Source organism: Aptenodytes forsteri, unplaced genomic scaffold, assembly GCF_000699145.1.
Source record: "Aptenodytes forsteri isolate BGI_AS27 unplaced genomic scaffold, ASM69914v1 Scaffold182, whole genome shotgun sequence".
Lineage (NCBI taxonomy): Eukaryota > Metazoa > Chordata > Aves > Sphenisciformes > Spheniscidae > Aptenodytes > Aptenodytes forsteri.
This window is the reverse complement of record NW_008795932.1, coordinates 1,755,826-1,782,937: the sequence shown is the minus strand read 5'-3', so window position 1 is coordinate 1,782,937 and position 27,112 is coordinate 1,755,826. Positions and strand designations below refer to the sequence as shown.

The 27,112-nt window shown below is 38.6% G+C and overlaps 1 protein-coding gene across 2 annotated transcripts in view; it reads right to left on the bottom strand.

The window, feature by feature from the left end:
* Positions 1-27,112, bottom strand: part of TRAPPC9 (trafficking protein particle complex 9) — a 562,867-nt gene that overhangs the window by 492,196 nt on the left and 43,559 nt on the right. For both annotated transcript variants that reach the window (XM_009285082.2, XM_019473612.1), the window contains 2 exons: positions 11,855-11,981; positions 685-830 (listed from right to left, as the gene is read on the bottom strand). In XM_009285082.2, the coding sequence (XP_009283357.1) occupies positions 685-830; positions 11,855-11,981 (273 nt within the window). The remainder of the gene's footprint in view (positions 1-684; positions 831-11,854; positions 11,982-27,112) is intronic.

Genomic DNA, 27,112 nt, shown 5'->3' with positions numbered 1-27,112 from the left:
TTTTTTACGCTGAGGGTGGTGAAACACTGGCACAGGTTGCCCAGAGAGGTGGTGGATGCGCCATCCCTGGAAACCTTCAAGGTGAGGTTGGACGGGGCTCTGAGCAACCTGATGTAGTTGAAGATGTCCCTGCCCACAGCAGGGGGGTTGGACTAGATGACCTTTAGAGGTCCCTTCCAACCCAAACTATTCCATGATTCTATGATTCTACTTCTATGGGTGATGAACTACCACAGTCCAGTTTCTTATGGATTTGCATCTTTTGTCCAAGAAATTGCAGCTCATTCATCCTATTTTCTTTGTGTTCATGATGATACCCTTATAAGAAAAGGGGAGACCCCAATAGCGCATCTAGCTCAGGGCACCACACGTGATAACTGGCTGTGCTGGCTGCTGCCAAACAGAATGTGTCAGAACTAAGTCTTCCCTGATTTCTCTTTTGTTTGCGAAGGAAATAAAACTAGTTTATCTCCTCTGAAAATCAATTTTATCATCTATGAGTCTTTATTCCTCTTTTGAATTTGAAACTGTCCCACAGAGAACAAAGCTTTGCTCCTTCAGAACTTCAGGCTAAAAAGCTGATTATTTCAAATACAAGAAAGTAACGTTCAGGTTTGCTTTCCTTGACCAAGAAAGATTTTCTAATTTAACAAAACAACAGAAAATACTGCAAAATATTCTTACCTATTTTCTTATTTCGTTCTTCCCCCCGACTGTGCGCAATAATTGGAGAATATATGAAGGGGCTTTTGGTTGACACATTCTGGCCAAGTAGACTTTTCATTTTGTGAGGTCGGAGACTGGTTGGGAGGTTCAAGAGCTTCACAGATCTGTTGAGTAAAAATAATTTTATAGATGGTTGTGTTAAAAATGAACTGATAAATGCTAAATGACACTCTGAGTAGGTACTGATTAAAATACCTGAAATGGAAAATGTGAAGTAAACACCTACAGTACAAAAGAAAAGAATACCAACCCAAGGAAACTAAAGGCAAAGTTTCAGAAAGCTCTCAGAAAACAAATACCAAAGGAAAAACATCTTCTGTAGAAACCAACAAAACCAAAACTAGCCAGATCAGTGATCTGAAATCCAGCCATTAATTTCCAAGTTAAGTGCAAACTGAACAGCAGATACACCACAAGTCCAGGGCAGAAAGCAACCAAAAGTTTAACTTAAACCCAAACTAGAAGCCAGACAACATTTCTCTGGACAACGTAATACAAATAAAGAACTTCTCCAAGGTGAATAAAATAGATTTTAAAATAGTTAAAATGCACAGAGTTGCTTCTGGAAGGAAGGAAACGTCCCAGAAATTTGAGTGGGTTTGTTGGAACGACCAGAAAGCAATTACAAATAGAAAACAAATGATTTATTAGGCTATATCCCCGTTTGACCCAAAACCCTACAATACCATACAGGGAAATCACTGGCCTTCTAATGCTGATGGGAAATTAAGGACTAAATATTGGGCATAAAACAAGCACTAAATTAGTGGATATTCAGTAAAAGTAGCAGCATTTTAAAAGCCTGTAAGACTCCTAGTTACTTAAGAGTCAGGAAGGAGCGAGGAAAGGAAAAACAAAAGGTGAATAAAGGCACCATTCAATATCATAGCTATTTTGCTAGTCTATTAAGCTCGAAGTATTTGTGCTTTTAATTAAGAACGTCATCAAGAGACAAGAATCTCCCCTTTACAATGTCTCATGGATTAAATCTCCAACTTTTTTAAAATTTGGTTTTCAAGTAAAAAAAAAAAATTCCTATAGAATAAAACTACAGTTTTTGCTAATTGCTAGAGGCATCCCACCACACTGAGGTAGACAAGCAAGAATGAAATAAAATGCTCACAAAACTTTCCAGCAGCAAACTTTTAAAAGATACTTAAAGATATAGTAAGCATATACCAAGACATGAACAACAACAGAGCCTAGCTAAAACCCTAGGAGACTTCTAAAATCAATTAAGAGGCCAAGTGCAAGAATGCTAGAAAACCCCAACTTGTTCAAAGATTAACTCCTTTCTTCCCCCCTTTCCCACATCCACCTCCCACAGTAAAACTTACCTCACTGGAATTCTTTGATAAATAAAATTTGCCATAATAAAGCAAAGAGATTATAAATGCTACAGTACGTGATTAAGTTGTTATGTTTTATGAAGTGCTTCAAATACTATGATGAGAGCACTGGAGCACCAAGAAAGAAACCTGCCTTCCTCAGCTGTAAAGGTCATAGAAACAACTTAAAATCAAGTGTCTTCACTTTGAAAAGCAGGTAAGTATTCTTTTACATGTTGAAACAGTTTTGCATCATTTACAGGATATAACTGAAGTAATTCACTTGCCAAAGTTACAGAAGTTTATTTAATTTCAAAACAATAAACTATTACTGAGAACATGAAAATAATGTAAGTGTGGGAAAATAATGGAAGATTGGCTAGTAGGATTGTAAACACGCTCAAGTGACTTGCAGCTGGGGTGTCAAAAACCACATATATCATACTAATTGTTGTTTGGCCTTGTGTGTTGGACAAGTAGAACATCTGTGTTTAGATAACATAGGCCTGTGATAGACTTGGAGGCACCCTATCGAACATGCTTGAGATTCCTGCCCCGCTGTGGGAAAGATCAAAGCACCGCAGTAAACTACGCCTGCGTGAATCCTTGATAAACGGGTGAAAACAGCAGGTTCGTTGACCCTCTAGCACAGACCGAGCTCCACAGTGCCTGCGTTCCCGCTTGTGTGCCTCTGCCCGGGTGCTGCTTTGGGGATCCCCTGGTTGGCGAGGTAACAAAAATAAGTTTACCCTTTGCATTTCATCTGTGGTTTTGTGGTTGTTCCTGCACCCTGCCTGTGCCGGCTCACACATTTGGCATAGTCGGCAGGATTCAGGAACAGCCATGCCAGAGCTGGCAAAAAAGTCAGAGACTGGGGACGCCACGACGGTGACTCCCCATATTCCGGGATGGCCCAGTACTGAGCGCTGGACCCCTGTGGCCACTTTCCTGGCTACATGGGCTCTGCCAGAAGCATGGCCTGAAACAGATGATGGGGCGGTGGTCACCCCCAAGACAACTGAAACGGCTATGCGTGGATTGCCATGGAAAGCGGCATCGGATTCTTCTTGCAAGTTAGTGAGGAGATTGGGATGGTTATTAGTTACCAGTCTTAGAGCTCTTGACCCTGAAGTTGTTGCATTACAGAGTACAATGAGAGAATTGGAAAAGGAAGTTGGGATTTTGCAAGATGCAAAGGTGATCACACAAGAAGTAACTACTACTTAAGCAGAGCAGTGCCATGGGCTGCAAGATACTGTAGAACAAATGATAGGGTGTATCGCTAATAAATGGCAGAGGGGGGGAGTCAGCAAGCGGCCGTGTGGTGCTTAGTTGACGGCTGGGGTTAAGCCATGACAGTCCTTTTTGGCGCCCAGTGTGGGGCATGAAGGGTTCAAGATAACAACAGGTTTGACTGGAATGTGCTAGATCGAATTTGTAGCTGTTAGTGCTGTTTAGCTGTTAATCAGCAGGCTTCTGTTCTTGCCATGGGGCTTGGGCTTGCTTGCCTTACTGTATATTAGAGTCTAGTGCTCGTTAGTGGCTGCTTTTTGCTTTCACTGCTTGTTATACTGCTTATCATCTTACTCTGCCGTGCCTGGGAACATTTTGATAACAGCAATGGCTCATGCGTGGATTATGGAATTCAATCTGGACAGGGTAGCAGTAACGAGAAGTATCAAAATGCAGCTTTTGAGAGGAGCGCCTGCCTCACTAAAACCCTTGATTACACCAGCAGTCACAAATGCTACTGGTAATGTAGGTGCCCTAGCAAATACCTTGAAGGAAAATGGAGCTGTAACTTTGGGACCGTCTGTGTGGGTAGTGAATAAAGGAAAGCCGGTAAAACCGAAAGGAGTTACATTACGGGTAACGAGGAAACAAATGCAGAATGATCTTGTACAAGCCAGTGTCCCACGATCAGAAATAAATGGGATTACAACATCAGAAAAGTTTCGCTGATGGCAAATGTCCACCCCCACCTGCCACCTCAAGGCAAGGCACTACCTGGCAAATGCCAAAACAGCAGAAATGAAGGTTTGGCAGGTCCCCCAAAACTGCCGCCACCCTAGCCTCTTACCTTGAGGGGGACCAATGCCCCTGTGTTCCTTTAACTACAGAGTGGCAGCCTGGGAGATTTTACATGTGTTAGCTCTGGTGGATACTGGAGCTGAGGTTACTGTATTACATAGTAATATTGATAATAAAGAAGCCACATCACAGATCTCTGGATTGGGGGGAAATCTGACGCCTGCCCTCCGAGCTAAGGCTACTTTAACAATAGGAAATGCCACTCCGTTTACCACGACAGTGTTAATTGCCCCAGCTAAAGAATATATCTTGGGTATTGATGTGTTGGCAGGACGAACAGTTGAAACGTTAAATGGTCACTTCTGCTTCGGGACTTCACAAGTGGGATTTGCCATTTGATCTATAACCATCTTGCGTGGATTGCTTCGGGACTTCGTAAGAGGGATTTACTATTTGTTCTATAACTGTCTTGCATGGATTCCCAAAGTGGGATCCTGTTGTGCTGCCCGTGCCTGCTAAGGTAGTAACTGTAAAACAATACCGTATTCTGGGGGGGAGGAGGAAATTACTCAAATCATTCAGGCACTTCAACAAGTGGGAAATCATTAAGGAAAACATGACTGCTTTTAATAATCCTATTTGGCCTGTTTGAAAACCAGATGGTACTTGGAGAGTGACTGTAGATTATAGAGAATGGAATACAAGCCACCCCCCTACTTGCAGTTATGGTACCAGACATGGTTACTACTTTTTCTTTCTATTAAAAATATCGGCAAAAAACTTACAACCCTGGAAGGTGGTGATAGTCTTGCTAATGCTTTCGTTTCTGTAGCCATTACATATTTATAAAGCATGTCCACATAATTTTACTATTTGTACGCAGCTACATTTAAGGGCATTATATAGGCCACAGGGAAAGATAAAACAGGGTCAGTGGGCCTTGAATACCTGGCAGGTTGATTACATGGGCCTCCTGCCCCTATCGAGGGGGTGGCAATATGTATTCACTGCTGTGGATACAGTGTCAGGACTGGTTTTTGCTAAACCCACCAAATATGCTAATCAACATAACACAACTGAAGCATTAGAACAACTCATTCATCTATACGGACCTCCTCACCAAATACAAAGTGACGAAGGAACACACTTTATTGGACATAATGTCCAAGATTGGGCTCAAGGGCTAGGGATAGATTGGATATTCCACATTGCCTACCATCCCCAAGCCAATACCTTGATTGAAAGAATGAATGGGATGTTGAAGCAACAATTAAAAAAGCTAACCAGTACTAAAAAATTTACAGCACTGGAGTTCACATCTTACTAAAGCAGTTTTTGTTAAATAGCCGGAATATTCATAATCAAACACCCTATGATCGTATTGCAACACCTCCAGTACAAGACATGGTGAGGACTGAAATTCTTCCAGATGGTATCTCTCCCAAAATATTAACTAGAGGGGAAATGGAATTGTTTACACTGACGGATTGTGTGGTGGGACCACGACCTAGTAGTCTAGACGTGAAGGTTCATGTAATAACCCCTGAGAATGCTGTATGGTTCTGTACCCCAACTTCTCTTATTTTACATCCTCTATTGATATCAGATTCTCGAGTTCTTGTATTTCAGGTATCTTCGACGAATACCTGTGCCTTATCTAGGGACCTTATCTAGAGGCATTGGAACAGTGTTATTGGTGTCGCAAACCCAACATCGAATTGAAGTTCAATCTGAAAAAGCACAAGGCATAGCTCTTCCATCTGTGTGGGCAATTACCCCACATCAGGTTATCAAACCCAGAGTGATATTAGCTGAAGGAGCTGGAGCAACAGCGTATGTATTACTGGAAGGAGATGATGATACCCCTGTTTTCCTCCCTTACCACAGGTTGGCTCATCATGCTTTGTAGTCTCGTACTACAAGCACGTGCCCTGGATACATTTCCACGAGATCAACATGTAAATACTTAGATTTGGTTGGCCTCTGCTGTAACTAACTCATCTGCCTTTTGTATTGAGGGAGGATTAGCAGCTGCAGATGTTTTGACAACATTTCATTGGCGTGCCAACCCCAGTAGCTGTATTACAGAAATATACTATGCTAAGTGCTTTTGATATTGATGTTTCTCATTGCTATTTTTTCCCGAGTAGGTAATGGCTGTACCCCAAGGAACATTACAAAATTGATCAGTGGTGGCCTATCTCCTTCTTTGACATCATAAACACTGCTCCGATTTTGAAGGTGTGTGTTGCTTCAACATAACTGATGAATCAACCAGCGTAGAGGACAACATTCAACACCTCCAGGACTTAATGCATCAAATAAAACAATCTACTGGTGGTGCCTGGCTGGCTGAGTGATTTAATTCCCTGACAGGATGAGTGGGACACCTGATTTGAAGCATTATTGTAGAGATATGTTTATGCCTTTTTCTATATGTGTTTATTGCATGCTTCTGTAAATTACCCTGCCCTACACCCCGCAAGCCCAGATGGACACCTCCAGCTTTGCCAGCCCCAGCGGAAGTGGTCCCTTGAGCAAGGGGGTGCAGTGTGGGCAAATAACCCACACAGTAAGTCCTTAGCACATTAAACAAGTTGTATCAATATCCCACTAATAAAAAGCATATACATACAAGAAAACAATTTGTTTTAAAAATTACCCCAATCATTACCCAATCATTCAAGATAATGTGCTACTGCTGAAAAATAATGGGGCTGTAAGAGTAACACTACACAGACATGTTATCTCTGTGATATAAAACACCTGATAAGAAGTTACTAGATAACACTAAAAGTATTTTGGAACAAGAAATAAATCACATCCATATATTATCTGTTGGTGATATTTAATGTCAGCATCACAATCAAATGCAAAATAGTAGACAACGAGCCTGAGGAATAGAGAGAAACTATGACAGATTCCTGACTATTTCATATTTTGAAAACTCTTCTGATAGAATTTTGTTACAAATTAGAATGCAACTTAAAGCAAAACATGTGAATGATACTTATTTGAGGAAACAAACATTAAATTAGATAAAGTGCTAATAAAAAGGAATTTTACTTTATATAAAGAAGTGCTTGGGCTGATCCATCATTATTATATAAATACTGGTGGATAACCTTTTTTATCTTAAGGCATGACAGTGGAAGGAATGTTCTTCAGCCATATATTAGACAGCTATACCCTCACAGGTCATACATGGCACATGGAAAATTTTTTAATACCTTTGTGTGAAAATGTCCTGGTTTCGGCAGGGATAGAGTTAATCTCCTTCCTAGGAGCTGGTACAGTGCTGTGTTTTGGATTTAGGATGAGAACAATGTTGATAACACACCGATGGTTTAGTTGTTGCTAAGCAGTGCTTACACTAGTCAAGGACTTTTCATTTTCCCATGCTCTACCGACTGAGAAGGCTGGAGGTGCACAAGAAGCTGGGAGGGGGCACAGCCAGGACAGGTGACCCAAACTGGCCAAAGGGACATTCCATACCATGTGACGTCATGCTCAGTATATAAACTGGGGGAAAGCTGGCCGGGGGGGCCGCTGCTCGGGGACTGGCTGGGCATCGGTTGGTGAGTGGTGAGAAATTGCACTGTGCATCACTTGCTTTGGATATTCTTTTATTATTATCATTATTATTACTATTTATTATCATTATTACTACTATTTTACTTTATTTTATTTCCATTATTAAACTGTTTTTATCTCAACCCACGAGTTTTCTCACTTTTACTCTTCCAATTCTCTCCCCATCCCACCGGGGGTGGGGGGAAGAGTGAGCGAGCAGCTGTGTGGTGCTCAGTTGCCGGCTGAGGTTAAACCACGACAGAAAAGCTTCAGCAATGTACATTTTCTAGCCCCTGGCTCAGCCCAACTGAATTCAAATGAGTGACAATTAGGAATTACAAAATAATTTCACTAGCTACCCAGAAGATCAAAATCTTCTATTTGGAAAAAGTTGTGTTCATTAAAAACAACCTTCCTTAGAGGGGAAATGAAAATAATTTTTAAAAAACCCAACTCTACTAAGTAAACAGAGGAAAGGAAAAAAATGGCACCAAGTAAATTTAAAGTAGTAAGAAAAGTACATAAGGACAACTAAAAGACTTCAGTGGTGAAAAGGAAGAAAATTCTTTTTTCTTTTAAGTATATTAGTAAGAAAATGAGTTTTAACACAGGTAAATTCTGAAAATGGGAATAGTGCATCTCTTAGAACAGAAAGAAAATAAATTCTTCTATTTTTTATTTGAGAAAATACTAGATGATGATTTCATAGTATGCTATAATGGAATACTTTCCAATCCAACATGCTTTTAATTTCTGAAGCTTCATCAAAAGAAATAAAAATTCATTCAAGGAGCTTTCCAGATTGCACTACAGTATTTGAAAAAAATCCCAAAATTCCAAAGGCTAAAAGAAAATACATAAAAATATTATAACATTTAAAGCACATCAATAATAGACCAAGCATCTAGTTAAAAGACAGGATAAATACAAAAAAAAGAAAGACTATAAAGAATACCATACTTAAATAAAGGACAGCTAGACATTAAATAGTAGTTAACATGAGTAATGGAATATAAAGATTTTGCCAAGCCAAATCTTTTCTATTGCTTTATAGGTATGGGGGAGAAAAAGGTAACAGTGCAACTATGTTCTGATTTCACTGTGGCATTTCAATGTTTCACAGTATTTTGATTAAGAAATCTGCATCCAAAATAAACACTCCACATTAAATGGATTACAAACTAGCAGACCATGAAATGCCCACAGTAAATAGAAGTCATCATAATCAGTAAATGTGTATGTTTCTAGAGGGCTCTAGCATGGATTGAATCATAAAGCTTAGGTTATTCAACATTGATCAAAACCACATTTCCACACACTTATAATTTACGTCTCAAAAATTAACATGATTTAGCTCAAAGAGCTCTGCGGTCCTGCAGCACAGCTATTTTCCAACTAGCTGGACAGCTCTACAATACACTAGGTCTGCTGTGTAGAGGTAACTGGAGGCTATATATTTAGACGCAACTAATATTTTGTTGGATTATGGATTTTTATCACTATGGCTTTAATAGAACTTTCAAAACACAAGAAGGGGGAAGGGAGAGAGGAGCACAAAGAGCAATTCTTAGCTGTTAAACAATGTTGATGTTGGGTTCCTCACCCCATGGCAAAACAGCAGCAACTATTTTCAACACTCCAAGCACAGCCAGGTCAGTGCAAGCTGGTAGTGTAAATGAAGCACCTGGATGGTAAGCAATTTCTTAAAGCTAGCCCTAGGAATCACAAGTAAATATAATGTGCTTGTCCCCTTCCCTCAGCATACAAAACATTTTAAGTGAGGCAGAGCCTTTCCCATTGAAGTCTTGGTAATCTGTTGCTGAAGTTTTGACTGGCCTCTATATGTACAACTCCTATTAAAAAAAGGATTCAATCAGCATTTCCCATATCTTCCAGACTTGAATTTTCTTCAATATTCAGCATGGAGAAGAAGAAGAAAGCACTATGGAATACATAGTGCAGTACAATCCACCTTCTCCATGGTTTAAAATTTAAGCAAAAAGCAAAAACCTGAGACTAATTCAGGATTTAACACTTCGCAGCTAAACACAATGCTGCTTTTTCAGCACAAGTTAAGGGTTAGACTCAAGGGAACTTTAGCATCACATCTCTGCACCTATTTGACAGCCAAGGCAGAGAGATACCATACACTGTCAGATTAGGGAAGGTAGTTTTGGTTTTATACTGTGTAATACTAAGATTATTCCTAGAACAGAGATCTGGAAGAGGCACTAAGTGGCTGGCAGCACTCTTGCTCTCAAAAGAAAGTATTTTGCCTTAAAAACGTTTTCATGGGAGCTTTTGCTCTAACTTCTCTCTACAATCACGTAACTCAAGTAATTAACTTCTATTTTTTTAATACTATTTAATTTTTCTTTCTAAAAAAAAAAGGCTAGGTTAAAATTTGCACTAAGTTTGCTGTCTAAAAACTTTCAGGAGAAGAAATAGAGTCCTCCTTCACGTATTTAGCTGGGAACCTGCCTTCAGGATGTACTTACAGGGAACACACAGACAGTTACCTGAATTTGTCATTGGACATCTTTAAGGTCAATGGAAAATGAGTCAATACAGTCCACATACCCCAGTAATTCAACTCATCCTAAAGCAGGTATCTAAATTCAATTACAAAACCTGGAAGTGACTACCTATGTGTCTTGACTGCAAGTATGATCTAGGATAGTCAAATATCACTAGTTTAGCTCTACACATAGATTTTTTTGTGAAACTAAATCAACCCCAAGGTCAGCTGATAATAAATTACTCAAATAACTTTCCCACTGTAATACATAGCTTTGGTTCTAACAGTTAAGGTTTTGGGATCATATGTCCACATTGCATGTTTTCCAGCAAAGAAGTTGATACCAGCTGCAACTCCCAAGTATGCACTGCACCACTGAACAGGCCGCACAAAGCAGGTATCTGCAAAGTCATCCTAGATGATTTGTCAGTGCTAACTGAACCCACTGAGGGGACAATGCCAGAAGGCCTCAGGGAAGATGCATTTTTCCCCCGTGAGTACACATTGAAAGTGGGGTGACCCAGGTGGCTAGTCAGTGCACAGCTTTGTACTTGGTCCAACCAGGAGAAAAAAAACACTGTTTCCAGGACACCACTGGAAACGGTGTGACCGTTCTGATTCTGCATACGATTCCATCTGACCGCATACAACCATATGCTCCAGTTAAACCTGCACCTTAAGCAAGAACCTCACACGCAACAAATTATTCGTGTGAACATACCTATCATGTTAAATGCACTACAAATAGTTAGACAAGGTCTCTTTCTTCAGTAAATGTGAAAAAAAATTTGAAGAAGTTAGAGAGAACATAGTAAAATTAGTTATATCATGAAAAATGGTCAGAGTAAAACATTCATTTTCATTTTAGAGACTAAAAGTAATCTGAAAATAAATATAATTTTCACTCTTTGGATATACACTTTATTATCTCTTTGTGATACCAGAACTCTTGCTACATGACATGTGTGATGACATCCCACTGAGAACTCAAATCTCTATGAGAACTCTTCAATAACTTCTACCGTATTTTTTCTGAATAGTAATTATCTTTCCTTCAAAAAGCCGCTTCTTGACAAAGATTTTCTTTTAGCCTTTTATTATTGATGCCCAAGGGCTGTTTTCTCTCTCTCTCTGACTCTCTCTAATACTTCATGCTAGGCTTTAATCTAAACAAGGTATTATTCATTGGACTGACTGCATGATGTGCCTTGGCACACAGGCACAAGAAGGAACGTGGATTTACAATAGGCCAGTGAAGGTGCCAGCTTGAAAATGCAGCATCTGGAAAGGAACAGCTACAAAAGGCATCAGTTCCAGCTGAGTCCCAGGCTCCACGGATGGAGACAGCATCCAACTCGTGGACCTTCAGTATGATCAGGTATCTAACTTAAGTCTCAGCTGCAATTACAAAATACTTTCCTTCGATTGTATTAGAAACTCTTGAATGACAGTTAAAAAAAACCACAACTCTCCTTCTGAAACTGAAGGCCACAGAAAGTATTTTCTGCTCAAAGGCTCTATTTTTGCCAAAGAACAACTCAATACAATTTGACATTTTGACATTTTTCCATGTTATTGTGAACAACTTACGGAAACTGAGAAGACTACATCCTTCCAGTATCCTTTAAAATTTGACAGGTACTGTGGAAAAGTTAAAGATTGTATTTTGGAGTCTTACCTCACAATAGGCAATTTGGTGAACGGAACAGGAGGTAACTTCAAACCATCTGGAAGAGTGATGAATTCCATTGTACCAGGGCATTTTGCCGTGTAGCTTTCCAAGCTCTGTGTTACATCTTTCTTTTCTAGAAAATAAATTTGTTTAAAATAAAAATAAAAAACAATTTCAAACTTACATGTAACCAAAGTTTGAGATGAAGTTATAACCCAGTTTTACTTGGGTTTTGTATTTATACAAGATAACTCTAATGAAATGCCAACTAATTTTTGCATACAATGCTTAGAGTTATATTCCAGAAGCCTTAACAGATGGATCAAATATAATTAAGTGATCTTAAGCAAGACAGTTTTCTGGACTTTTCAGAATTTTTGAAGTGTCAGGCTATACGTGCTTTTTGTTAATTTTTTCATTGTCAAGATAAAAATTTCTACAATTTCTCTAGTAAATCTACATATCCAACACAATTGGCCTCAAGCATGTTAAGGTTATTAATAATAGCATTGTTATGTGAACAAGCCCTGTTCTGAAACATTAGCTGAAACAATACCAAAGGCAAAGAAGAGAAACAAATTACTTTTGATGTTACCTTGCATTAAAACTACCTAATTCTTAAAATAATTGTACTACATTATGCTACTAAATCATAACAACTGGTAAGAAAATTTTTCTTTGGTTTTGCTTAAAAATACAAGAACATTCAAACAAACATATGTTATGTGGGTTATCTTCAATAATGTATAATAAATGCTTATGAATTTTATCCAACAATTATTTTCAACAATGTACACAATTGTGTCTCCAGAAAGAAAAGTCTATTTGGAAATATATGGCCTGAACACAAAATTTTATATTGGGAGTCTTTCATTTTATGAAATGGGAGTCTGCAAACAGAAATAAGCCTGAGAGTATGTGTTTAGAGGGGAGAATGACATAGCTGAAAAGTTTTAGACCGATATTGTTTTAAAGCACAGTGAACATTCCTCCATATATGTGCTACCAATAAAAATAACTATTCAATAACTAAACTGTTTCTAGAAAATACTTCAGAGATCAAAATACTCAACGATGAAACAAAAGAGAAAAGGGAAGGGTGATACCAAATCCTGCTTTCAAAAAAAAAAAAAAACCACCACCCAACTGCTTCGACAAGCGTATTGGGTTTATGCAGCAAGGTTTTGGTAGCGAGGGGTGCTGTAGGGGTGGCCTTTGTGAGAAGAGACCAGGAGTAGCTCCCTGTCAGAGAGAGCCAGTTCCAGCCTATTCCAAAATGGACCTGCTGCTGCCCAAAGCTGGGCCCATCAGCTATGCTGGTGGCACCTCTGTGATAACATATTTAAGAAAGGGTAGAAAATGCTGCATAGCAGCTGTGGGAGGAAGGAGTGAGAAAAATGTGAGAGAAACATATCATGTAAACCATGCTACTGCCCAAAACACTATCTTGGGCCTTGAAAGGCACAAACATCCACGGATGTTTGTACTGCCCACATCAATCCAGCTTAGTTTGCAAGCTTCTAAGGCCATGAGTACATATGCTTTCAAAGCAAATAAACATTAACTGTAATCGCCTTCACTATGAAATTAATGCCACATAACTGACAAATTGCCTTGCTTTTGTCTGTGTTTCGCTGAACTGTCTCTTCAGCCACTCACCACATTTTAATTGCGTGTAGGAAATCTTCCCAAAAATACATTATTAGACATACACACACACACTCAGATCAGCACAGCACAGCCAGGAGTTGCAGTGGTTCAAGACCGAGCATTTTCATAAAAACTTCAGGTGACAGCATTCAGGTTGTTATTTGCCATGTTATGTGGGCAAGGGCTCATAGTACAAGTAGAGTCCACTGAGATGGAAAGCATCACAGCTACCAAGAACGAAGACAACACTACAATATGCGCTTAATTCTGCTTGAAACTGGAGGTCTGTCATTCTGAAGAATTGGCTTTCATTTCCTAGTGTGAAACACTGTCAATTATTGTATTCAAAGAAAGCATGCTGCCACTTGCAAAAAGCATTTGTTTATAGATTTTAGAGTCTCATTTTTATTTCACAGTAGAAGCTCAGCATGCTTTCTGCAAAGACAAGGCTAAAACAAGACATTTTTCTGTGCTGGTATTGTAGGAAATGCAGTTTAAAACATTCTGCTGCCAAGCCAACAGCTCTATTACTTTTTACTTAGCACTGCATCTCAGCTGAGATGCTAAAGGAATCTACATCAATAGGACATATCAAGAAGCATTCATGATGCAAAAGAGCAAGAGCTGCATGATCTTGCCTGAGAGCCACTTCTGAAAGCAACTGTTGGAGCCTTTCTCCCTTGACTGAGCACCTCTGTTGCCTGACCTCCGTGGTATGAATGAATGATACAAATTTCTCTGCTTAGTCAAATTTGCAAAGCCTAATAGTTGCCAAAAACCTGCTACGGACTGCTACTTTCAAACAGCTCTGAATTTTCCTAGCATCTGCCTGGCTGTCATCATATTTTGACACAATCAGAAACTGCACCAACCTCCTGGGAGGATCTATTCAACTACTAAGTCTCCTGACCCATAGTTCAGAAGGCTGTCTGCGACTGAAACAGTTATCACTAGTACTTATCTTTCTCTTTGCAAATAAGAGAGAGAAAACAGCTACTCTTGGAGGTCTTTACCCACCTAGTGTCTTCATGCTCGTATACGTCAGCAGGAAAGCAATCACCACTTGATCCTTTGACCTATGAATTCACCTCAACAGCTTTTAAAAGCCTGCTCTGCAGCTGGAAACACTACTGGATACTCTTGTGTAGGTATTAGAGACTTATTTATTGACTGAGAAATGATGGGTTATTTTCTCATCTGGAATAACTGTGTTCATGATTTTTTTTTTTTCCTCCAGTTTCTCTCCAGACTCATTGAAAGATCAGGATCACAGAACAGCTGCAACCAAATAAAGCTGAACAAAGCCATAGTCAGTATTGCCACTCGAGCACATACTTCTCAGTTTGTTCAGTATAACCTCATAGTACAATTTCCCCATTTCATACCAAATTGTTTTCATTACCTTTTTTTGGCTGCTTCTGACAACTGAAAATTTTGCAAGTCCACCAGTATTCTTGGTAATTTTTTGCTGGACTATTTCACGTCAACACAATGAGCATTGGTTTTGTCCCAAAGCTGCTTCGAACCTTCTTCTAACATGAGAACACAAAAATCTGAAAGCTTCAGTTGCACAGTTAGAAACCATTTGTGACTGAAATCTACTAAATGTGGAAAAGAACTAAATGTAGAAAATAGAAGTCGTCCTGCTAGTTTCACAATAATGTGAAGCAGTATTTCACAAAAATGGAGCCATTGAAAAATCAGACCAGGACAGGAAAGAAGGTCAGTTACAGACTAACTTTTTGAAGTACTTCAGTAATGGTGATTTAACAGTATCACACAAACAGCATTTCATGCCTTGGCAGATAACGGAGAAAATTAGAAGAACACCATTGCTATAACTGTACCTTTCAGCCCTTTAATATTTGAAGAAATTTAAAATATCTGCACTCGGTCTCAGTCACTACCCATTAGAACCGAAGTCAAATATTAAAATTACATTTGCTCTCTGGCAAACAGTTGGTTAATCTTGTTTTGATCAAGTCATTGTGTCCCTTGCAGAACAACCTACAGCAAGGTAGAATGAAGAAAGGGAACAGTTTATGTCTGACCTGCCAGTTTACACTGGAAGACAACCAACTTTCTGTTTCCTTATGCAACTTGCTAAAATATTGAAAAAGGAGGTTGGGAAACAAATAGCTAAAAGCCTTCCGACTTCAATTTTCCCCTGGTGATAAGCCCAGAATCAAAGTTTTAACAAAAAAACCTAGTACCCAGGGTTCTTTGTGCTGGCTGAGCTTTTCCTTCCCCCTTGAAAACAGCAAATGATGTTCACAAAGCAGAAGTCCGAGGAGACCTCCTGCAGCAGTCAGCCCCTGAGAAGTGGCAGCCAGCTGGCCTGCCCAACTCTCTCAGGAAGAGTCAAACATCTCCTTGATAAATTACTAGTAACATGTAACAAGACAGAAAAGTCAGCCTGACAGCAGAAAAAGCAAGAGAAACAGTTTCTGCACCCAGAAACATAGATGTTTCCTACCAAAAAAAAAAAATTTGCTCCGTGAGCCCTTGTCCAACTAGACAAGAAAAAAAAGTCAGTGTCTGCTGCCAGGGAGATCTTCAGCATCACCCTGCCATCAAGATGCAGTGCATTCTTTAAACTAAAAAAGAATTTCAAAAAGGCCACAAAATACGTTAAGACCCTCACAAAAGCTGAAGTAGAAATTGAGTATTCATAGACAGTAACTGCTACGAAATTTTACCTTGGAGTTAATCACTAGATTATAGCATGTATGCAAAGGTCTTCATGACCTTTCAGGTAGTCCCTCAACTCTAGTTTCGGATAGATGCAGATGGACAGCAAGCGTCCTATTTGTATACTCAGTACATCACTCTTCACTACCACAAGCAAGCTAATGTTGTTAGTGAAGTGCCTTAACAACACTTGCATGATCAATCCACTAATTCAGTATTTCGGTTGTTTAATTCAGCAGAACAGAGCAGGTCTCCTCTAATTTGCAGGCAAGCATCACCTGTTTTTCCATTACATTAAGTCTGACAGGTATTAGACAACAGCATTTTCTACAGCTTTAGTAAACAAACAGCATCTCTAAAATGTCTCTAAAAAATACACAGAGCAAGTAAACACAACTTCAGACTGCTCAGAGATCTGATGCTTGAACAAGTTGCTTTGAAAGCAACACAAGGAATGCTGGGTTTTCATCCCAATATTCTCTACTGCAGTAAATCTCAGCACTTACCTATGTTTTTATACTGCCCTGAACAGCTACATTTCACACTCCCACCTATATTCACTAGGTCATCAGTTAGACAGGAAGCACATGCGAGCTGACTGGCCAACTGGATGACAAACTGACCAAAGCGAGTGAGAATTAATGGTCTTTTTTTCTTTGCCCCTTCAGGGCACTGTTAGCATCTACCTTTTCTATGTATAAACAAGTGTCATGAAACTAGAACAAAATTAACATCTCCGATCTGTTCTCCACACCACGTTTTGTCAATAGACTCAAAAGCTATTCTTACAGGGAAAACCAGAAAGGCACCAGCAGACAGTGTATTATGAGAATCCTGTTTCTTTGAGAAATCAAGCAAAATAAATCTCTAAATAAATACAGCGGAGACTAAAACTAATAAAATTCACAGTTTGACATGGAAAAGAGCAGGAACAACAAGAAAATCATTAATCTATGCTACCCAGAGAGCTAGACCCACTTTCATGAACAGATCATCATGAACAATATCAAAGAAAGTGGCTCCATCCATACAAAGAAGAGAATGAGAGCAAAAGGATTCAGTTATTTGTTGTGTAATAGCTCATCTTTGAAAAAGAAATTATCAGCTTTACTACTAACTTTGCAGGAAGGGGAGGTAAAGAAGATAATCTTTTGAACATAAATAACAATAGAAGAGTTGTCTGTTAGAAGCAGAATGTTTTCTGCTTCTAGGATGAATGAAGAGATTGACTAAACACATCAAAGTCTTCTTTCACAAAATTCTTAATAATTATATAAAACGTGTACACATTAAGTCACAGTCAGTTTGAAATTCACAGCTAGCACAAAAATATTTTTAGATAAAATCTCATGAAAAATTGACATAGCTGAAGTCAGAGTTCACAAACATGCCATTAAAATTTCAGCATCTAGTTCTCCACTGTATCTGAGAACTTCAAATGTCTGTATACTTTGAACGCTACAAAAATATATTTTGTACATACAAAAATCAGTATGTAAACCACTGAACAATATTAATGATTTTTTCACATTATGAAATATCAGAAGACCTACCTTAACATAAAACTGGAGCAAATTAAGCATAAATAACTTCCATTTTAAAAAAAAAAAAAGGTAAGGACTGCTGCAAAGCTGCTTCTGAGCAAAGAAGGCTTTGTAAAAATTTACAGATACAACGGCGTAACTGTTAAACACATCTGATTTTGTATTTTGGGTGGAAGAAGCACACAGAGACAGAAGACGGCAAGAACAACATGCTAATTTCTGCAGGACATTTTTTGCAATATACTGTTATGCAAAGTCACGGGAATTTGGCCAGAGAGGATTATCATGATTCAAAGTTTCAATGCCTCCACTAGGGACACAAAGAGAAGAGACTCTTGCTTGAGAAAAGGACAGTTTAATTGTTTAAAAAAATAGACAACTGTCTGAAAACTTACAATGAAAACATGTCAGCTCTCTCAACTCACATATAGTTGAGTTTTCCAATTCTTTTGAAAAAACATTTCTTCAGTATCACTCCTAGATCTTACTCTTCTTTTCTTAGCACATCCAGTCATACTCAATGGACATCATATGGGGAGTTCACCAAGGTACGTGGATTATCCTCCTTTAAACACAGATATTTCTTTTTATATATAAACTGCTACTTCCAGTAGCAGCTTGATTCCAGTGCCTTCATTTGGCTTTAGGCTAAAGAGAGCAGTATTGAGTCTATTAAGTGTCATATAAAATGTATTTGAATTTTAGTAAAATAGTTAACATAGCACCTCCTAAAATAGCTTCCTTCAGTACAAAAATCTTAGCTTTTAAAAATACAGCACAAATTCTTCATGTCTTCATATTGCAATTAAAGTATGTCTTCCCCAAAGTAATCTTTTTTTTCTGGAACAAAATCTTTGCAACTTGTCTTCATTTGAACACTTGTATCTTTTCCCTCAATTGATCAAATCAGGCTTCTTCAAAAAATCAGAAGTAACTACATGAAGATAGGAATTTCGAGCTAAAGCTCAGAAACTTCATTTTGTTCATGAATGTCTTTATACAAATTAATAGGAAGCTTTTGTCATAAAGAAACGCACCATTTTATTGTAATGATTGATCTTCTGTTTTACGTAAGAATCTGGATACGGTGTTGGCTGGAGTTTTTTTCTGTACCTCATCAACATGCAAGTCTAAACAAAGGTAAATCATTTGTGAAAGACTTCAAGGTTTGTTTATAATGCTAGACAATTTGTATCAGTCTTCATTTACATTACAGTGTTTTTCTTTCATATAACATATGACTCAAAACTGCTGGTCTTCATATTTTCTGCTATGCAAATAGCAGATAAATCTTTTATCACTGTTGCTAGTTTACTCGGTCTCATTTATTTATTTCACCTTAAAATTAATAAATTCACTGAATTAGAATCTGAACCAGAGTTACTCAAGGAACACAAGGGTAAGCAGATCATTATTTGAAACATGTATAGGCATTGTGGTTTTCCTCTTAGCAATCTTCACTTTCTACATAGTCTAAAAGACTTGTATTTCAGGAAAATAAATTACACCTTTTTAATAAAGCAGTTTGAGTGAAGTTATTTAATAAGCCAGCTTGTCTCTAGAAAACACCAGTTCCAGAGAGAGATTTTAAAAGAATAAAACAAGCCCAGAGAGTTTTACCCTGCTGCTACTATTTTGAACTAAGAAAAAGGGTTTTTAAAAAAAGCAGGAAAAAGTGTTGCAGATAAACAACTCCCAGCAACAGGAGCACGTAACAGTGCTGAAGTTTTATAGTACACAACTGAAGAAAACACAGAACTAGATGAAAAGCTGCAAAATTCATAGCACCATGATGAATAAGAAGAGTTAAGTGGCTTCTAAGAAGCTTCCTCCTACTTCATGTACAATCTCAGAAGTCTTTTATTACAATATGTCAGAAAGCATTTACATTCAAGCTTTTTTTTTTTAAATATATTCATTCTTACACCTGTGCTGGTTTTGGCTGGGATAGAGTTAATTTTCTTCACAGTAGCTAGTATGGGGCTATGTTTTGGATTTGTGCTGGAAACAGTGTTGATAACACAGGGATGTTTTCGTTACTGCTGAGCAGTGCTGACACAGAGTCAAGGCCCCTTCTGCTCCTCACCCCACCCCACCAGCGAGTGGGCTGACCAAAGGGATATTCCATATCATGTGACATCATGCTCAGCATATAAAGCTGGGGGAAGAAGGAGGAAGGGGGGGGACATTCGGAGTGATGGCATTTGTCTTCCCAAGTCACCATTACACTTGATGGAGCCCTGCTTTCCTGGAGATGGCTGAACACCTGCCTGCCGATGGGAAGGAGTGAATAAATTCCTTGTTTTGCTTTGCTTGCGTGCGCGGCTTTTGCTTTGCCTATTAAACTGTTTTTATCTCAACCCACGAGTTTTCTCACTTTTACTCTTCCAATTCTCTCCCCCATCCCACCGGGGAGGGAGTGAGCAAGCGGCTGTGTCGTGCTTACTTGCCAGCTGGGGTTAAATCATGACAACACCATATTGTGCCACTGCTGTACATCGAACACGCATGAGGTGACAAGTCTGTTCAATTACATTTTTTATGTATATACACACATATATACTTTCTTATACATACATACACAGTTAAGATATGGCACTATGCTGAAGCTGTAAAAAGATTTCCAATTAATGGCTAAGAACCTACCATGCTGCTATAAATATTCCCTGGTGATTACATTGAAGATTTCAGTCTCCATCGTGAAATCAGTTAATTTTAATATTATAAGACCAACCAAACTAGCTCCCTTTTGAAAGATTTATTGGTTAGGCAAAAACAACTTGCAGGTACTTTGTCAACTAAAATACAATGCAGTGCATTAAAACCAGTTCATTAGTGTCAGTTAAGTAAACCTCACTTCAGCTCAGAAGTTTACATCAAGTTTTAATTTGCATTATATTCTCTGTTCAGTCTGATTAAACCATCATTCTTTTCAGCCCTTGAAATCAGTAACTTTTACCTTTCTAAAAATTAATTTACACACTATAGAGGATCCTAGGGGAAATGCTGTCCTAATTTAAACGCAGTATTCAGGAATAACGTTCCTTATGACTACAAAATATTGCAAAGTGCTGACAGGCTACGTCTATATTATCAAGTATTGCAGCACAAAAGGACAGAAGCTATAGAGCAAAGCAGTTAGTGCCTACATTACACGCACTTCAGGGGATTACTTGTGACAGTCAGCATGAGCAGACCTTCTAACAGAAGGTTTCCAGTACAGGATCTCTTACTTTCCACTCTCAAGAAACAATACCACAATCAAGTCTACTCTAGAAACTCTTCTAAATAACCCTGGCTCAGCAACAAATTGTGATATTGCCATTTTTGCCAGTTTCCTAATAGCTTACCACTGCTTTGAAAAGCAAAAGCCACATGACTAATAATCTCTTTCCTCAACTCCATGATCTCATTCACTTACTGTTCCTTTCTCTCTCTTCTAATCTTCAATTAATCAATGTACCAAAAGGGGTTTTTTTGGAATTCAGGAACATTGTATTAACTAAATCACACTCATTTAAATGCTCCGTCATTCCCTGTAAAGAAATCACGCTTCAAAGATGTTCCACCTCCTTCCCATTAGATCACAATTATCCATATGTCTACTATTATTTACTGTAGTTTCTTATCATTTACCCGGTACAGATATCAAATTTACTGAACTCCAGATGGGTTCAAAGGATGGAATTAGGTTTACCTTACTTCAAAAGAAGCATCAATGACTACGGTCAGGTGCAGACACCTAGTCGGGACTGAGATAGCCACATATATGTAAAGGGAGTGATGAATCTTGTCAAAAGAATCACTGGGGTGGTCAGGATCATTAGGATGACTAGGATGCAGCCATCTACGCTGAAGACAAGCCCACCTCATTTAGTTAGAACTTCCATCCTTCTCTGAACTCTTAAAAAATGCAGAGATACGTTTGCCATTTGTAATTTCAAAATGAGAATGAAGACAATTTAAGAAATTCATTAATTGCAACTGTTAGTAGTTCAGCTATTTAATTTTAAAATTCTTTTAGCATCTTTGAACCTTATCTGGTACCTGAAATTTATTACTACTCATTTTACAGTTCAGATCACTCCCCACCATAAACCACTTCTAATTACACTTTGAAAGAATTCCACAGATTTATTCTCTGTAGAGGAAGGACCAAGCCTCGGAATCTTCCTTCCTAACAAGAGAACCTTGATCAAAATTTTCTGATACAGCTCAATCTTCCCTGAGTGTCTCTTTTTATACCACAATTATGTTTCAGTTCTGGCAGGCTTCCTGCTTCTAATATATTTGAAAAAGTTATTAGCTTTCATGAGTTCAGCAAGTTACTCCTCAAAATCTTTTCCGGGCTTATGTTCCTCCCCCCACCTCATTTAACTTATCAGGGTTGACATTCCCTTCTACTTTCTATGTTTGGACACAACATCCACTTTTATACAGTAAACCTTTTTTTCCTCCCCCAACTGCATTTATTTTGCTGTTTAACTACCCTTGCTTTTTTCATTATTTTTTGATTTATTTTAATGGAGAAGGAGAATACACTTACTGAGAATCTACTATGACATCTTTAAGCAGTCTCCATGCTACCAGCAAACATGCCACTCCTTTTAATTTCTTCCAATTAGCTCCTTCACTTTTATGTATCTCCTCCTTTCAAAGTTTAATACTACTGTCAAGGTGGTTTGTTTATTTTAAAATCAGGCATTCATATTTGTTTATCCTACATTTTATTTCTAATACTTCTAAATCTTGTTTCCTGTGACCTAAATGTGAAGAACAGGAGAAAAAAAAAGAGGAGGAGCGCTATGGGAATAGATAGGACGAATGGCAGACAGAGGGGAGCAATGGTGAGCAACCAGCTCAGACTAAAGAAAATGAGCTGAAGCTTTCAAGAACTCTTTCTACAGCAGTCTAAACAGGGAAAAATGAGAAAGTTATACCAAGACATAAACAAGAGAACAGGATACAGCTAGGTGAACATACAGAAACAAGTTGCTCCAGCAGTCCCTCAAAACAAGAGGTGATTTTAAATTATGCCATGCTTTAGAGTAGCAGCAGTTATTTATAGGTCTAAAGGTTATTCTTATCCCTTTCTCCAGTGAAATGCCATTTAGTCAAATCTGTGTGGGGAAGTATAACTCACCAAGTGCCCATGCAGCTTCATTTCATTTTCCCAGGTGTTTGGGTGGAAATTCAAGACAATGTTTTAAGTAAAGATCCTCAGAAATTGAGTCTGGTCTTCACTGCTGCCAATATAGGCTTGGCAGACGGATTACACATAAGGGCATTTACACATTCGCTTTTGGTCTAGCTGTGAATTTTTACGAGCTCAGTTTAATATTCTTTCTTATTTCCTACATTTCTACATCACAATTTGAAATTTAAATATCACCAAGTGAATGCATATGCAATCTGTTCTATAAATAAAAATGTCTGTAAAATACTGCATAGTATCCTCTTTCATGCTGTGAGATAGAAAGGCATATTTTAAGAGTTGTCAGACCCCACATCTGACATAATCAAATTACTATCAGCCCAGGCTTAACCATAATTTCTAAAGATAAACAAGGTTTGTGGATTATTTTTCTTAGATAAAGCTCATCACTTCTTTGCAAAAGGCACAAACCTCACCTCGGCAGTTGACATGTCAGCCATCACCTGAGCACAGCAATCTTGAAAGGAGGATGAAAGGGTTCTGAAAGCAATCTCAGGTTACTGGCACGCAGTCCCTGGTCCTCCAACTACCAACAGCTCTCAGCTGTCAAGGCATCAAAGTGGTCTGCCCAGCCAACACTGACAGGTCCATCACAACTGATCTAGAGGATGAGGGGAACTGAAATAGCATTCAGCATAAATTTTGGCAGAAATTCTTCATCAGGGAGGATGATCTCAGCACAGGCTGAGAATAAGTATCTTCTGGAAGGTGAGAGGTTGTTTTCATGTGAAAACTGCCTGGAGCCAAACTTACAAACCTCTAAGGTTTGCATGGCATAGATCAATGTGTCATATGATTTTGAAGTGCCAAGTAATAGCCACTACTGCATTAGGGATAGAATCCTGCCACCATGGAGTTCAGAATCACATCAGTGACATTTAGACAACTAGGGATACTTCTGAAAATTCAACTCAGAACCTTTGAAAGGAACAAAAACCTTTTTCTTAGGTAGAGTTATGTTTTTATCATCCCACTGACCAAGTGCAGCCACGGCATGCAGTCGCTATCTGAGATAAACCATAAAAACCACTCCTGACCAAGTAATGATCTCAGCCAATCCATGGTATTTCCTGTGCAATGCCTGTATGGAGATATATAAAGTAGGCATACTGAAAATGAAAATCCACATACAGAAATCCGTCCTAATGGAGACTGATGAACTGTTGACAAGGTTTGCTTCTGAAGATAAAATATCCAGCTACAGCAAGGAAACCCGCTAAGTCCTTCATCACATGCAGGACCTCGTCTGTCCTCTGGTTGAAGAGAAGTATCGTAACAAGTGAAGTCTTTCACTAAAGATTTCATGTCTTTCAGCAGAATGACTGTGGCCAGGGTGATGAGTATCCACTCTGGGGAGGGCATGCCTCTATGGAAGGCGTATTTGTAATGAAGCCCAGGATATCATTTTTAGTTTCCTAGGGCTAAAACAAATTTTTTTCATGACATCAACAGAAAGATAAATAAGCAAAAATTGTTCAAAATCATCTTATACTTAGTGAGCAAAGAAGCCCTGATAACCAGATCAACAAAACTGGAACAAGTAGTGTACCTTATTTGCCAAGCTGCCAGACATTTTATGGTCATGGCTGTGGAACTTAGCCTATTTATTTTTGGTCACTGCTGCTGCTGAGAAGACTAAAGGCAAAGGTCATCACAGAAAGATTGAATTACATGATATCCACTATTCTCTGTCCTTCTGGTGTTGAAAGGTAAACATGTACATACATGAGAGGCCACGTGGTCGTTCTTCAAATTGTTAGCCAACATGGTTCTGTTTCTAAAGAGAGCATTCGTGTTAATCTAGGGAATGATAAGAGCAGCAGAACAGATGCTTTGAGACACCAAAGGCCATGTTAATACTCTAGTAGTATCTGTGCTGACAATCCAGCTGGCTATAGAAGCACCTAAAGGGTCCCAAGAGATCTCAGACAACTATGTAGGCTGTGTCTAAAAGAGAAGAAAAAATATCGAACGACATTTGTCTTGCTACCTTTGCCTGCTGACTATCCAGGACCAACAGGTAGAACTGGTGTCAAAAGGCCAACGTGCACCTTCATAGTAGCCTCCACAACCTCAAACCCCTGCCAAACTGCTTTGGGAACCAACCTCTGTCCTAAAGTCTGGTAACAGAGGATGCAGCTGGAACTAACAGTGGTGTCCAATGATATACACTCACAGGAATGACAGGAAGACACCCTAGCACCTTTCAGGAAGTACTTCTAGATCTTGTTCTCTCCATCACGTACTGTCACTCACCTCAAGAATAAAGACATCCAGAACACTGGTCAACAGATGAAAAATGACCTCTGCATGTTTCATGCAAGGCAGAATCATCAGAGAGTCAGTAGTTTAAGTACACAACAGACAGATCAGTAGTGATCTCAGATGTGAAGCCTGTCATCTCACTGGAAGGCTGGAAAGAACTAAAGCGCAACAGTCACAGGACAGGAAGTTCTCAATGGCAGAGGTATACTGAGAAGCACTGAAAAGTACTGAAAAGTGCATGTTATTTCCCATATAATAAAATAGACAAACTTAGAGGATCTTTAATGAACTGAACTCGCCCCAAAAAAGGAATGAAGCATTTCTAGTTTCACCACATACACCATGAATGGTGAGAAAAGGTCATCTCAGTGCACTGAGATCCTTGCCACCAGAAGCAAAACAGCAGGCGTGACAGTTGGAAACCCACTGAATGTTTGAAAGAATGTGAGCTTGCAGGGGTGACGCACATGCTCTCTGTAAGTGGTTTCTGTCTGGACAGTCACTTTTTGATAATAGCTGTTCCCAAGTAGCTCCGTGTTTAGACAGGCCCTAATAGATAAGCTAACTCAGAACCATTTGCACACAATAGAAATCACAGTCCTTTTAAGTACTATGGATATTATCAATAAAGATCCACAATAAAATACTGGGGTTTTTTTCCAAGTATCTGACTTTACCCAAATCAAATTCAGTGTGAGCTGTACACACAGTGTTATGTTTCAAGAAGCATTATGCAAAAGAGATAGATTTAATTCCAAGCAACTTTGCAATTGCACATTTATTTCTTATTTAAAGAAAGAGTGATTCTCAAGGGCTTGTTAACATTGAAACATAATGGCTTGAGATTAGAGAGTTTTTATGCAGAATTTGGTACCTTTTTTTACTAAGCAGAAGACTGCATTTTACATATTTATGTAACTAAATAGTTTAATTTTAAATCAGACTCTTAGATTCCATGTTGTTAAAATAGTGACTCACTTCTCCCATTTACTTGATGATATTTATTCAGATTTGCCAGGCTGCATGGTTGGAAATTGTAATTCAAGTAAACATATACAAAAGTTGTGTTTTAAAATTATTATCAAGCGTCATTCAATTAAAACATAAGAAAATTTTGTTTTAAACACAAACCAGTTTTGACTATGCATTTATATTCCATGAATAGAAGCAAGAGCTTCTAATTAATAGATCTTTCATTGTAACTACTAAATCTCATCTTCTGAACTTCTACTTGAAGTAAAGAAGAAATCAATTTTTTTCCTGTTTTCTGAACTCCCAGTATCTCAACTTCAACTGAACTACGATATCAATCTCAGAAGAATTACAAAAAAATTACAAGCCAGAAATACATTTCTGGCACTGTCATCCACACTCTAGCTAGTTCGGAACACCACTAACCATGTCTGAGCAACATGCTATCAATAAGAGACTTCAAACACAACAGTAAGTTCTGTTTTGGATGTCTTCAGCAGAAAAGGAGAAAAAGATTCAGCTATTTTTCAAACACGTTGGAGAACATTTAGTCTGATTTTTCAAAGACACTAAACATAACAGTTATCACAGGTATTATGAAACTGGAAGCTTTACTCAGACATATAATGACTGAAGACAAGAAACACAAAAGTTGCTTCTCTAAGATTTCAAACCTTTTTAGGATTAGGGACTAGCAATATCACATGTGAACATGCATAGCTGTCCTGGTTTTGGCTGGGATAAAGTTAATTTTCTTCCTAGGAGCTGGTACAGTGCTGTGTTTTGGATTTAGTAGGAGAATAATGTTGATAACGCACCGATGTTTTAGTTGTTGCTAGGTAATGCTTACACTAGTCAAGGACTTCTTAGTTCCCCATGCTCTACCGACTGAGAAGGCTGGAGGTGCACAAGAAGCTGGGAGGGGGC